This window comes from Artemia sp. Qi Xiang Cuo, chromosome 2 (assembly GCF_049724085.1).
Source record: "Artemia sp. Qi Xiang Cuo chromosome 2, ASM4972408v1, whole genome shotgun sequence".
NCBI classification, from domain to species: domain Eukaryota; kingdom Metazoa; phylum Arthropoda; class Branchiopoda; order Anostraca; family Artemiidae; genus Artemia; species Artemia sp. Qi Xiang Cuo.
The window spans coordinates 60,671,547-60,684,732 of record NC_142795.1 but is presented as its reverse complement, the minus strand read 5'-3'; the positions used below and the strand labels follow the sequence as shown (position 1 = coordinate 60,684,732).

At 35.4% G+C, this 13,186-nt stretch overlaps 1 protein-coding gene across 1 annotated transcript in view; it reads right to left on the bottom strand.

Moving 5' to 3' along the window:
• Mical (Molecule interacting with CasL) overlaps positions 1-13,186 on the bottom strand; it is a 119,305-nt gene that overhangs the window by 66,115 nt on the left and 40,004 nt on the right. The window contains exons 3-6 of the mRNA XM_089107393.1: positions 9,793-9,861; positions 8,122-8,382; positions 2,314-2,519; positions 605-759 (exon numbers count right to left, since the gene is read on the bottom strand). Coding sequence (XP_088963519.1) covers positions 605-759; positions 2,314-2,519; positions 8,122-8,382; positions 9,793-9,861 — 691 coding nt within the window. The remainder of the gene's footprint in view (positions 1-604; positions 760-2,313; positions 2,520-8,121; positions 8,383-9,792; positions 9,862-13,186) is intronic.

Sequence of the window (13,186 nt, the reverse complement as noted above, 5' to 3'; positions counted from 1 at the left end):
TACATCATCAATAGAAACTGTTCGTTTTACTGATAGTGGAATACCCGTACACTTTAATGAGTAGTGCTTCACAAAGCTCACTTCAAATAAATTACATATCTCAAGAAACCCCTGCAGAGATTATTAGCAGTATATACCCCGTCTCTAACACTTTCTCCGCCACGCTTCACGTTAGTGCTGTTTTTTGTTTTTTTTTTGGAAAATGTGAGTACTTTAAGCAAAGACGATTTTAAAAAATGTAAATGCCGCATCAGTCTCTGGGATCAGAAATCCCATTTCTGTCTGTGCTGTATATAAGCATCTTTTGAATTTTGAAAGGCCTAGAATTTTCAAATATATAACGTAAGTCTAATTGCTCCAATATGTACGTAATTCCAAAAGACCCTTATGTCGCTTGAGATACGTCCCAAAACGAAATTCTCGACATTAGCAAGATATTATAACATCTCTATGTACCATGATAAAACACTATTTATAGCAAAAACATAGTATTTCTGCTTTACATCATGTTTTACAGAATGACAAAAAAATATCTTTCGCTGTTCATTATAATTACCTTTTAATGAAAAGAGAAATAATGTGCATTAAAGTAAAATCCACTTACTCTTCAAAGCCTTGAGGGATCTAATATTTTCTTTCTCTTCTTTAGAAATGGAAGCAGTCTTGCGCATCATCGTCTCAATTTTCTCTGGCCGGTCAGTATCGTACAAATGTCGGACATGAATGGGTAAGACTTTTCGGGAGTTCGAGTTAGGATACCTGGACAAAAGGAGAAAATTCTCTATCACTCAGATAGTTAAACCAGGCACGAAAATATATATGTTTCTCCGATTTTCTCCAATTAGCCATAGCTTGAAGGGAACTTGATTTTAATTCAACAATCAACGTTCACCTGCGACTCCAGGGGACTTGTCGGTCATGTGTTAATCATAAAACACGGTAGTCCGCCTGAGACTCTAACCGGACAAGCCTATTAGGCTTAGGTCACTTGTTCGGTCACTGGTCACCACGCTTAGGCTAGGTCACTTGTCCAAGCAAATTCAGTCCCCTGTTTTGCATACAAGTCCAGTGAACATTGTCCGTCATGAGTCAACCCAAAAATCTCGAAAATCACTTAGTTCTATGTCATAAAGAGATGTTCAAGGGCTCATTTGAATATGATACATTGAATATAATCCATATTGAATGAGTGTTTATTCTATTCAAATGAGCCCTTAAACATCTCTTTATGATACTTCAGTGCCCAACTAGCGAAAAAAAAATATCAGAGCGAAAAAAACGGAGACACCTCAATGCCTTCCAAGCGAAAAAAAAGAAAATCTTGCTGCTTACAATAAAGGACTATAATTCTATAAAATAAGATTTTCAGCTACGGTGATTTTAATGGTGCAGTTTTCCTTTCAGTCTGACACCTTTCTTGTGGAGTCTCCGGCTATTTTTCGCTGCATGGTTGCAGCAGATGCTCCAACTATGATGAGGATTGGGTTTAAGGGTCAACCCTTCATAGTAGCCATAAGCTTCGAAGAATTGTTTCCAAGAATAAAATAGCACCTAGTTTCGAATATTGCCGACTAATATTTATGAGTTTGGTTACATTTAAACTTAAAAAGAAATAATAGAATATTGACAAAAATATGCGGTATCATACGAGAATAAGAGCGATAACCTTGAACGCAGAATGGAATATTCTAGGGAAGCTTAAAAGAAACGAACTGAATTATTTATTTTTCGTAAAATACATCCGTTTATAGAAGTGTTGCAAAATGACCCTTTCTTTAGTATAATTCTTTATCTTATACGAATTTGTAGATGGGTTTATTCTTTTCTAACAACCCCAATCAACCAAATTTCAATTCCAATCAGAGCATAAAAACGATTTTATTTTATCTCAAAGATTTGCTATTAGATTATCAATTTAAGCACCCGTAGAGAAGGCCAAGTGTTATCGGTTTCGCTATCACCAACCTCTAAAATATACCCAGTTATAATTCTTGCCTTCTCTATTAAAGAAAGCAGTAATACGTTTATAAACCGTGAAGACAATAGAGAAAATTCCAACAATGCAAAGATTATCGCTATAGGACATTCTGTAGCGAGAAGATTGCCAAAATTTCCCAGGCTTAAAGGGGGAAAATGACCCTCACACTTGTCTAGCTAGTTTCATGACACTACTTGTAATCCGTGGCGTCTTTATTACGCCCAAAAATCTGATGCCAAGTAATCCTCTTCCTCCGATAAAGAGCTGATGCATACTGAAAAGCATTCTTTGGCCTTCTCTTCCAGCACCTTATTTAAACAAAAAAAATTAAATACCTCGTTCGTGGGTCAAGTGTATAGCTGGCCAGGTCTTTGCATAGATTCTCTGATGTAGTTTGGGCTAACAGCCGGTAAATACTCTCTCGTTCTGCAATTACCTCCAAAGGTGTCTTTTCCCCACTAGCCCACCGCTTCAACATATAGCAGGCATCAAAACACCCTAAGAAACCTCTTGCACAGCCCGAACCAGTCGGCCAAAAAGGCTGAAAAAAAGAAGAAATAATGGACCATAAAAAGAATAAACACACATGAAGCTAAAGCGCAAAATTGATTTTATTCAAAATAAAGTAATACACCGATATAACAGGTCGAATTACTGTAGAGTATAAATAAATCAATTGAGAATGGCAATGTCAGGAGAGAAAAAAACTATATTTAGTATTTCTAAACTCTGGCTCAAAAAACAACAATTAAGAAGCCAGCCAAATGTATCCCTTTTCTTTTCTTTTATTGTTTGCTTGTTACGGATCTCACGAAGCAGATTATTTTGTTTGTGCGTTTCCAATTGTTAATTATTCTTTCTTCTTCTGATAGGTTCTAATTAATCAAACAAGTTTTACAGAATGCTCCAAGAGTTGGTTCATGTGACTTTTGGATTTTCCTTTTTTTTCTAAAGCCTTAAATATTCGACAAGGCTTGGCATAAACAAATGAAAAATCAAGCCTAGCCTATAAGACTAAAAACAATATGCTTTCTCAGTTGTTCTTGAAAGAGGTACTTTTGCAACTGCACAGATTGACCTCAACGGCTCTTCTTTTGCAAGGGATATTTCCCAAAGAAAAGGCTTCATCATCGCAATAGGCCTCCTTACCGCATAATTATTTATCCCTTGCCCATCCCAAGACCACTATTGAGTACCCGTCTTCTGCAATCCATTTAGCTAATGAATTAAACCAATCGTTGTTTCCTTCTGACATGTATTTTCAAGCTTTTGAGAACCAGAATTACTCTTTTTTTTTTTAGAACCAGAAACGCTATTACCTCTGGCCAGTATTTTCGAATTAACCAGGCATTGTTTCGGCTAAACCTCAGGTCGACGCGAAAATAGGTCCTTCTGAGGGCCACAATCGTCATACAAATTTACATGTTGACTCGAAATATCACAAACAGAGTAAAATTAAAACCTAAGACATTGAAATATCCATCTGCAAAAAATAAAAAAAAAATAAAAAAAAATAGAATAACTCCAAGTTCAAAGCAAAGAAAAAAACTTTTCAAATTAACAATGAATAAAAAGAATAATGGACTAAAACAAAATAAATATGTACAATAATTGACGAATGAGTGTAGTATTAAAAATCTTGACAAACATGGGAACAAAATTATTTGCTAACGCATATGTCGTACTGGTACCGGCTGAATTTTAAGTACCGGTTCAGCTACTTGTCGCGGTAGCCGTTTGCGCGAAGGGGGATGCTCAGGGGGGAGGATTTCACAAACCCACGAATTTAAAGCTACTTTAAATTCGTAAGTTTATTTTGTAGTTTTTTTTTTGTTTGTAACAAAAAAAAACAAATTTTACTCCGTTGAAACGCAAACATCCATAAAACTAAAAACTGCACACAAACATTGTTAGGCTGCACCCAAACATTTTGCAGACAAAACTGCACACAAACATTTGATGATTCACTTATAAGTGAGTCAACTTTGAATTCAGTGATGCCTGATTTTTGTGAGGTGGAATAAACTTTTTACAATGTGAGATTCTAACTGAGAAACAAATATTATTTCGGAATGTTATTGCATATTATTTCACCATTATTTCGGAATATTATCGCACTTGCTGCAACAAATTTTTACAAGAAAAAAAGTCGTAATTTCCCAACTTCAATCGCAGCTGCCTTGTTACACTAAATTCCGATTCTTTGAAAAGTGCACCAAAAAGAGACATAAAATCAGAACCCAAATATTCCACAAAAATTATCTTGTACTACGTTTGCATTAAGCGTTTTACAGACACAATGGAAAGTTATTCAACCAAAGAAAATGTTAGAAAACTGTTTTATCAACACAGCACAGGAAAACGGGTTTAATTATTGAAATTACAATTCGATGGCTCTGATGTTATATCAATTTATTGTAGCTTTAAGGATATTCCGATCGAATTCTGCGTTGGAGCTTCAACCAGAATAGGGTAGTTTTCGACCATTTTTTATATGCCCGGATTTTTAGGCACCGAATTTCTGGCAGAGTGAGGACATCTGCTTTAGGGAAATTAAAAATTAAATGACAGAGTAACAATATGAAATTTGTAAATTTTCAAATGCGTAAATTTTAAAATGGTATATATTTATTTAATTTTATTAAACTGCATAGCCATATTTAATATAAAACCTCGTTTTTGATGACACCGTTTTTGGTATCATATATGGTTGGAGTGCGACAGGTCCCACTCTGGAGTAGTGTTTCAACTTATGAAATCTACGAATCACTCATTCCATAAGATTATGAGAAATTGGAAAAAGCAAGAAGTATATGACATATTATTCTGTCCGAAATAATCCTTAGACTTCTATGGAAACAAATTTCTAAGCTTACTCGTTCGTATTCCTTTGAGACTGAACAGGTTTGCATTTCTGACTGGTAATCTTATTTTAATCTTTTAGATGACCCACTAACTGTCGAAGCCTTCTTTTAGAAATAGTCTTTGTAATTACCTATCAAATATTGACCATGGAAAATACTTCGTAAATTTTTTACCATCATCTGTAGCTACACTAATTCAACTGATGCAAGCGAGAAAAGCTCCCGGTCTGGATAGACTACAGACCAAGCATCTGAAGCATGGTTCGGTTTACCTTTTTGACCACCTTTCCCTGTTATTCTAGGCAGTTGTATCTAAGGAATATGCCCAAAGTCTATTGTGAAGGGGTTGTAACCTTTATTGGAAAAAAATGAAGACCCTCCAGTTTGTAGTGCGCATAGGCCAATTACCGTTCGTTCTATAATTAGCAAACTTCTTGAAGAGGTCCTATTCCCGCTTATTAATGAGCGTTGCAATTTCGACGACAATCAGTTTGGGTTTAGAAGTGGCATTAGAGTTCAAAAGTTTGTATGTTTGTATGTAGGTGCCTTAGATATCGCCAGAGCCCTTGACTCTATCCTTCATTCTCATGCTATTCTTGCTCTTCTTTGTAATGGTGTCAACCCTTTCATTTGCTCTTGTTCATGGCATTAGTATCAAAATTCTCGTACTAAGGTGCCTTCTGGTACTCATCTTAACAATTGTATTCCAGTAAAGAAAGGGCTCAAACAAGGCTTATTTGATAACGATATCTCAACAGCCACTAGATATATTCCCCTTTTCCTGATTGATCAGTTTATTGATCGATCAGCCATGGATCTTATGCTGATGATCGATTGTTTTGCTGGCTAAAGATGTTGATTCACTTCAAACTGTTGTAAGTGTACTCCACCCTAGTTTTCCGACATAGGTCTTTCCTTAGAGGCTTCAAAAACACAATTTATGGTATTTTTCCCAAATAATGTTGGAAGTGGCTCCCTTCTAGTCGGTTTATCCTCAATCACATGTACAGATACGTTCAATCATCTGGGACTCCCAATTTGTGTGTCTATTAAGAGAACATGAACTCTTGTTATTCAAGCTATCAAGGAGAAACTCCGAAAGACTTATGGTATGCTAGCCGAAATAAAAAGGCAGTTTGACAAATACTGCTTAGGAAGGCTCTACAATGTTATGTTTGCGCCCCATATATTTTTCATTACGTCGGTTTGGAAGTTTTTTAACTATACTAAACATCTTATCATCTGCAGACAATTCTTTAGATATTTTCATATATAAGGTTTTTCTTTTCCTTTCCCTTTCGTCCAGGAATACTTATATCGCTTAAAATACAGGGTTTTTGATATTATGATGAAAATGAACGAAGTCTCGTTAAGATTCCAAAAGTGTAGAGAACGTACAGTTGATTTTCCTCTGAATTGTATCCGTGTTTAAATAGTTATTAAATAGGTATTCAGCAGTGGGATTTTTCACTTTCTAATTTCTAGTTGTAGTTTTGTTTGAATGTTTAGTAAATTCATTTTTCGGTGTTCCTTACTTCTTATGTTGTAGTTTTTGCTGGTGAAATTTCTTTTTTCCTTCATTTATTCCTCAGTGTATTTTTTATGTTTGTAAAGAGGATAAAAATTAATTATTATTATTATCTGCCCTTATTATTATACCCTTATCAGAAAGATTTATTAACTCTTATTTATAAACTAATAAAATATACATTGAGATAAATTTTCCAGATAACGCTTTACTATTAAAACTAGTCTAGATACTAGTTACCATTCCTGAATCACTTACAAATGGCAAATTTTTTCTAACTACCCAGTTTTTTTCAAACGGGTTTTTAAATTTTTGGTTACGATGGGCCGTGGTCCGTTCTTTACTAGGTTGTAGCTACGTTTGCAACCATGATCAACATGTTTCTAGTTATTATCTCCTTAGTATTATAGGGGTTCCTCAAAAGTCTGTATAAGGGCCGTTACTATTCCTGATATTTATTAATGACCTTTAAAGTGGTGAAATTGTGAGAATAGTTCAGCCATAATATTAGCTGATGATATCAAGGTTATGGTCAAAGCTCTATGCTCCTAACTCCTTCGTTACTGTTTGCAAATCTTCCTGAGGAAGTGAATCGTTCATACACATGGTTTTCTTTGCCATCAGCTTGCTGCGAACTATCCCAAACTAAATTTACGATTTTGGGTAGATCACAAAATCACAAAAGATCACAAAGATCACAAAATCACAAAGATCACAAAGATACGATTTTGGGTAGATCACAAAGATCACAAAATCAATAGAAAAAGAACCGGCCATCAAAAATACAAAAAGAGCAAAATCATTGGATTTATTCATCTAAGTGTTATTATTCATGATCAGTTGTGCTCTGAAATTACACATCTGCGTTTAGAAATTACACATCTGCGAGTATCTGCGTTTAAAGCTTTTGCAAAACTTCGGTTGTCTGCATAAATTAAAACAAGTTCTTGCTTTTTCTATTCTTAAAGTTTCATACTTTAATCGAGTCCATTCTTAATTGTTTAGCCTACCTACGCGTGTTGAATCCATTTAAAACCACTCCAAATAATACAGCGCAAAGCAAAACGAATTCACAAGGTAACAAGATTTTCTCCGTCGGCTTCAAAATTTGACTTTAGCTTTATCTTTGAAGTTAAATTCAAAATTAACTAAAAAAAACTTGATCTTTATCTTGGAACATGCTAAATCTGAAACAATTAAAAGATTGCCTTTTAGATAAATTAAAAAAATTCTTTGTTTCAATATTTGATATCTAGTCTTTGGCAAATTATTTTCCTGATTCTACTCTTTTCAGTTTACCTACTCCACCCTACCGCACATGATCACCTCTCTTAAAGGATGTCCGAAAGACCAAGATTTCTACCAAAGTATCATACTCCATATATTGTAAACAAGCTAAAGCTTTTAGATTTATCTAGTAAATCTACAAGTAACTCGTGAATAAAAAAAAAATTGACACAGGTTCTTGTCTATGTTCTTGATATGTGACAAAAATCCTCTATAATACCCTATCCTCAAATGTACTTATTCTCCGTGGTTTAAGGAATATTTTCCATTAGATGTCCAGTACAAAATAACAAAAACCGACTTTTTTTGTTCTTACTTTTTATTTTATTTTTTTATTAAGTTACGTAATTTTCCAAGCAAGAAGTTAAATTAATCAAAAATATATTTTTCAATTTTTCCTTTTCGATTTTTCAACTACAGTCTTGATTGTGGATATTAAATTAAGAATAGTTGTCACTTCTTACCTCAAGTAAACCATCACCAACAAGCGCCATCAGTAATTGTTTCCCATTTCTTTCGACAATACGACATGCATTTTCCGAGGCAAACATGGAGGTAAAATCAAACATGGCAACATCTGGCTTGCCGTGATGATTATATGCAAATGCTACATCTTCAGGTAGTTGATAATTGGTCGCAAACATTGCAGCTTCGAGGGCATACTCGTAAAGAGCTTCTCGGTTTATGTTCTCAGGGGCCAAAAGAGTCTGCGTATCCGGATAGTCCTATAAAAAAGAATCATGCAAAAAGTTAGTCAATTACCAAATATTTTTGGAGGGAAAAGAACTTTCTTCCGTATCGCTAAATACCTACTGAAATATCTAATCTGGACACGCAGATCAAAGCTCATCAAGTCTTCATACAGCAGATCCTACTATAGCCGTTGCTAAATCTATAGAGAAAAACACAGCCGAACTATTTAAAAACATCCTTGGAAACACCTTCTTCTACACTAGTTACATTGCCATAGTTGTACAGTGCTCTTTTGCTTTTTTTGTGCTCCATATTTTTCTTTTTGCATGAAGACAGGTTTTCAATAAATAATAATATTTTAAATTAGACCTCAAACAAAACCCAAGTCTGAGCAGTTTCTCATTCTTTTCCATCCTCATGTGTGAGGTCGTATGGACTTTTTTTTATCCATTGTAAATTTATAGTTAATTTGTCACAGCATACCGGATGCTGAAGACGTCTGATAGAAGGTGTTTAGCAAAAGAAAACACTTACGACCTACTGACGCTGACACAGGCTTCAGGTAAACAAAACGGCGCTTATATTCATGACTTAATATATATATATATATATATATATATATGGTTAAGGACATATTTTTCCAAGTGATTTACTTATTAAAACTAAGCATGAAGCTTTTTTTTGTGAGGAGGGGAGGGGGGTCTTAGAATAATAAAGTTTATCAGAGTTATTCAATTATCTGGACCTTGCTAAAATCTTCCATTGTCATTTTGGATTCAGAAAACTGAAAAAAATACGATTTCGATTCGAAACTGGTGCTTCCCTACTTGCCTGCTAGATCGGAGCTTTCTAGATCGGAGCTTTTTGCAGCACAAAAAGCTGAAGTACAGTTCGACGGGCTTTAAAACTCCACTTCAACTTGCACACTGTAGGCTCTGGCTCAATTACTGGCCTAAACCATCATTTTTGGACCCAGGCAAAAATAATACAGAGCCTTCCTAGATGTAACGTCACACTGATCAATCAGGCCTGAGATTTACACTTTCCGTAAGAACCGCAGGTTTAGACCCTTACCACTTTTTAGCAAAAGGCTGAAATCAATGGACTAGGGAAAAAAAATAAAAAAAAAACAAGTATTGCTCTTGCAGCTCAAATTAGGGGGATTTTTCACCTGTTTTGCAGTCATTATACAAATACCTTCGTTCAATTGTTAAGCTAATATACTCTTTAGAGAACAGTTAAACAGTTATTCTATTTGTAATTAAGGTCTAATGCTTTTATACTATTCGCTACTTATAATTACGATAAATTTTATCTTAACTTATATGAATCCGTTGTTTCAACACCTGGAATTGATATTAGCAGTTTTAACTAATCTACAACGAAGGTGATCAATGAAGCATAAAACTGAAACAAAAAAAAGGTCAAGGAATATAACTTACGTTATGCAGTACATTTCTCCAAAGTAGGCTATGTTTCTTGGCCGTCATCACAAAATAATGAGTATCATCCTGAAATCAAACCTTCAATTATCTAAAGATTTATAAATTAAATACAAAATATAGTTATGTTAAAATTCGACGAATCGCAGAGTAAAATGATCACTACTGTGAATATAACCTAGAGGGCAGTCAAACTGATAAAATCCATGATATTTGAACAAAAACATTACTGAAACCTTTCAATAATAAAATATATGTTTGGCACCAGCACATGCATCTGAACTTTTTTAGGGGAGGTAATATTTCGGGAAGAGGGGCTAGGGAGGAAACACATTCGCCAAACAAAACAGAAATGTTCTGCCTCCCCCTACTCCTCTTTTTTTATCTAAAAGTTCTCACCCATTTGAAAAAAAATGAATTTGAAAAATAAAAAAAGAAGAAAGAACATGAGACATTTGCTAACCGTTACAAAGAATATAAAATTTAAACCCCCCCACCCCCCCGAATACAAAGCTAATAAAAGAACATTTTCTAAAATCAAAGAGAAGGGAGGGCGAGACAGATGCCTTTAAATCAGAAAAAATGCACTTCTAGGTCAATTTTTCCATTTTTCAGATATTTTAAGATATTTGCCTTTGCTGATCACGGCCAAGCTTAACCCACCCTTGTCTTATTTTGATGACATGGTTTTGGACTATAAAGTTGGCAGGGTTCTGGAGGTTCTACTATTTTACCAGACGAAAATCCTGATGCGAATCCAGCTCAAACTAGGTGCACACCCCATTTTATGCTAGAAGGTTGGCAATGGAAAGGGTGGGGAAAATCTGGATGGCCTATTGGCCAACTTCAAGCCTGCACTATTATAGACTAAAAAATACCAGCGTAATTCCACTTAAAACAAAGCACAAATTGATAGCTTTTCTCCAAAAAAAGTGGTAAAGAGGAGGAGAGGGTTGGATGGCCAAATCACTGCTTTTTGCCTCCAGTTATACACATTGAAAATTCTAGCAAGATTCTGGTCACAACAAAGTGCAACAAGCCTAACACTAATAAGGTGGCGGAGAAGTAAGGATCGTATTGTTAAAGGGGTATAGACCCATTTCGGCTCTCAAATCATACAATTTGTTTAATTATACGCGTCAGAGTTCTACACAACATGAGTTATTTATCAGAAATTAGGCTGGAGGCTCTCAAGTTAGAGGCTGGTGGAAACTAGATGGGGTTACTGGTATAAGTCTTTTTGCATGCTAAAACTACGAATGAAATAATTCACTCAGGTTCTTGATGTGTTTCTGTAAGCAGCGAATCAATTCTGATATTTGCAGCTGAGGACAAGGGTTTAAGGAATCGAGTTTTTGTTAGGTCATTTCTGCATTGCATGGTTGTAATGCAAAAACTACTTTGCCGGATCCTTTCAGCTTCATCTGAGTCACAGAATCCGAAGATTGACTATTGGTAAGCTCATCCAAGCAACTAAAAAAAGCTATTATAGTGTCAAACAGGCAAATTTTGGCTGGTGTTGTGTCAGTGAAAGAAAGGCAATAGCGTCTTCTATGAGAATACCGGCCGAAGAAAACACTTCTCAGCGACCAAGTCCAAGGCACGACCGACATTATAAAAGCCTTATGCATTTAGTTCCTGCTTCCGTGGGGATAAGGAGCGTTGACAGCAGTGATTGCCATCTGAGAGACAAAATTAGTATTCTCTATTCTTCAACTGATTAATTCATCGGTGAAACTAACAAGCGCTTCAGAGAAAACACGGTCCTTTACGAAAGTTGCAATTATCAAACTTGATTCGCTACTCACAGAAGTACATCAAGAACCAGAGTGATTGTTTTCATGCGTATTTTAACTTGCAAAAAGACTTATGCCAGTAGACCCATCTAGTGTCTACTAGCTTTCCTAGCTTGAGTACCTCCAGCCAGGGTATTTTTGAGCTCTGATAAACAAATCGTGGCTTGTAGAACTTTGACGCTTAGGATCATAAAAACTGTATAATTTGAAAGCCGAAGTGGACCCACGTCCCTCTAATAATACACCCCTTTCTCCCCCGCCAGCTTATTTGTGTTACGATAGTTGCAATCTGTTTGAAGCAGAGGTTTTCTGATGCTGGTTCCATGATCCTGTCACCTAAATATTTCTTTTTTTAATAATAATAAATGTGGAGAAACGTAGAGATCCACCAAAAAGATATTTTCCCAATGGTCTGAAAGTGTTGACTTCCATTATTACAAACCATCTTTGTTGGTGATTTCGGTTGAGTTTGTTATTTAATTATCTACGTTTAAGATTGAAGTATAAAAATGGTACCACATGTATCTTCTAAATTTTAATAGTTATCTCATAGCTAAAATAAATTTGAGCGTTTCCTTACTATCCCTTTCTTACTCGTGGTATCAGAAAGCTGAGCCAAAGCAAGAAAATAGTACATATTTTTTTTTCACGCCGTCCAAATGCCAAAGAGAGTATATTGAATCAGTTTTGGACTGATTCCCTCATAAAACACTATGTTTAAAATTCTAAGGGGCTGACAACTTCATTGCTGTTGTAAAAAAAAAAAAAAATGGATATTGACTTTGCATAAGAACAAGCTAACTTCTGATTTAGTGCGTGCAAAAAACAGCTTAGTCCTGATTCACTACAAAAACAACCTAGAGGAATAAAGCCTTAGAATCTCCCGCTCCCTTGCCCCTACCATCCAAACTTTGTGACAGGAAGGTGAGTATATTGCATCTTTTTGAACCAGAATTAATTAAGGATGTTTTGTACGACTTATTAGGGAGCCAGTTGGCCGGTCCTCTCACACTTCCAATTTTTGGCTGACAAATAGGCATGCTGCACCTTGTTTGAACCGTAATCAAACAGTTCGTGGTAACGAACAGTAAGTAAGGAGCAACTCGATCCAAAGTAACTAAAACTCTAAAACGGAATTTTGATACCAATAGATACATCAAAAGAATTTAGTTTTTATGCTGATTCTGAATATACAAAGTTCATTAAGTTTACTGTCACCCATTCAAAGCGACGAGCCTAAGAAAATTTTCCTGATTTTCGAAAAAAGAGGGATAACCCCCTCCCTCCCCCAAGAGTCAAGCGATCTTAACGAAAATCATACCATCAGATTCAGCATATAAGAGAACCCTACTGTTAAGGTTTCAAGCTCCTATTAACAGAAATGTGGAATTTTGTATTTTTGGGAAGAAGAAAGATCACGGATGCGTGTATATTTGTTGTTTTTTTTTTTGTTGTTTTTTTCCAGGGATGAGCGTATCGAACCAATGGTTATAGAATATCAGGAGGGAGCTTATTCAAACGGAAATCAAAAGTTCTAATGCCCTTTTTGAGTGACCAAAAATATTGGAGGGGCCCCCACGCCCATTTTTCCCAAAAGT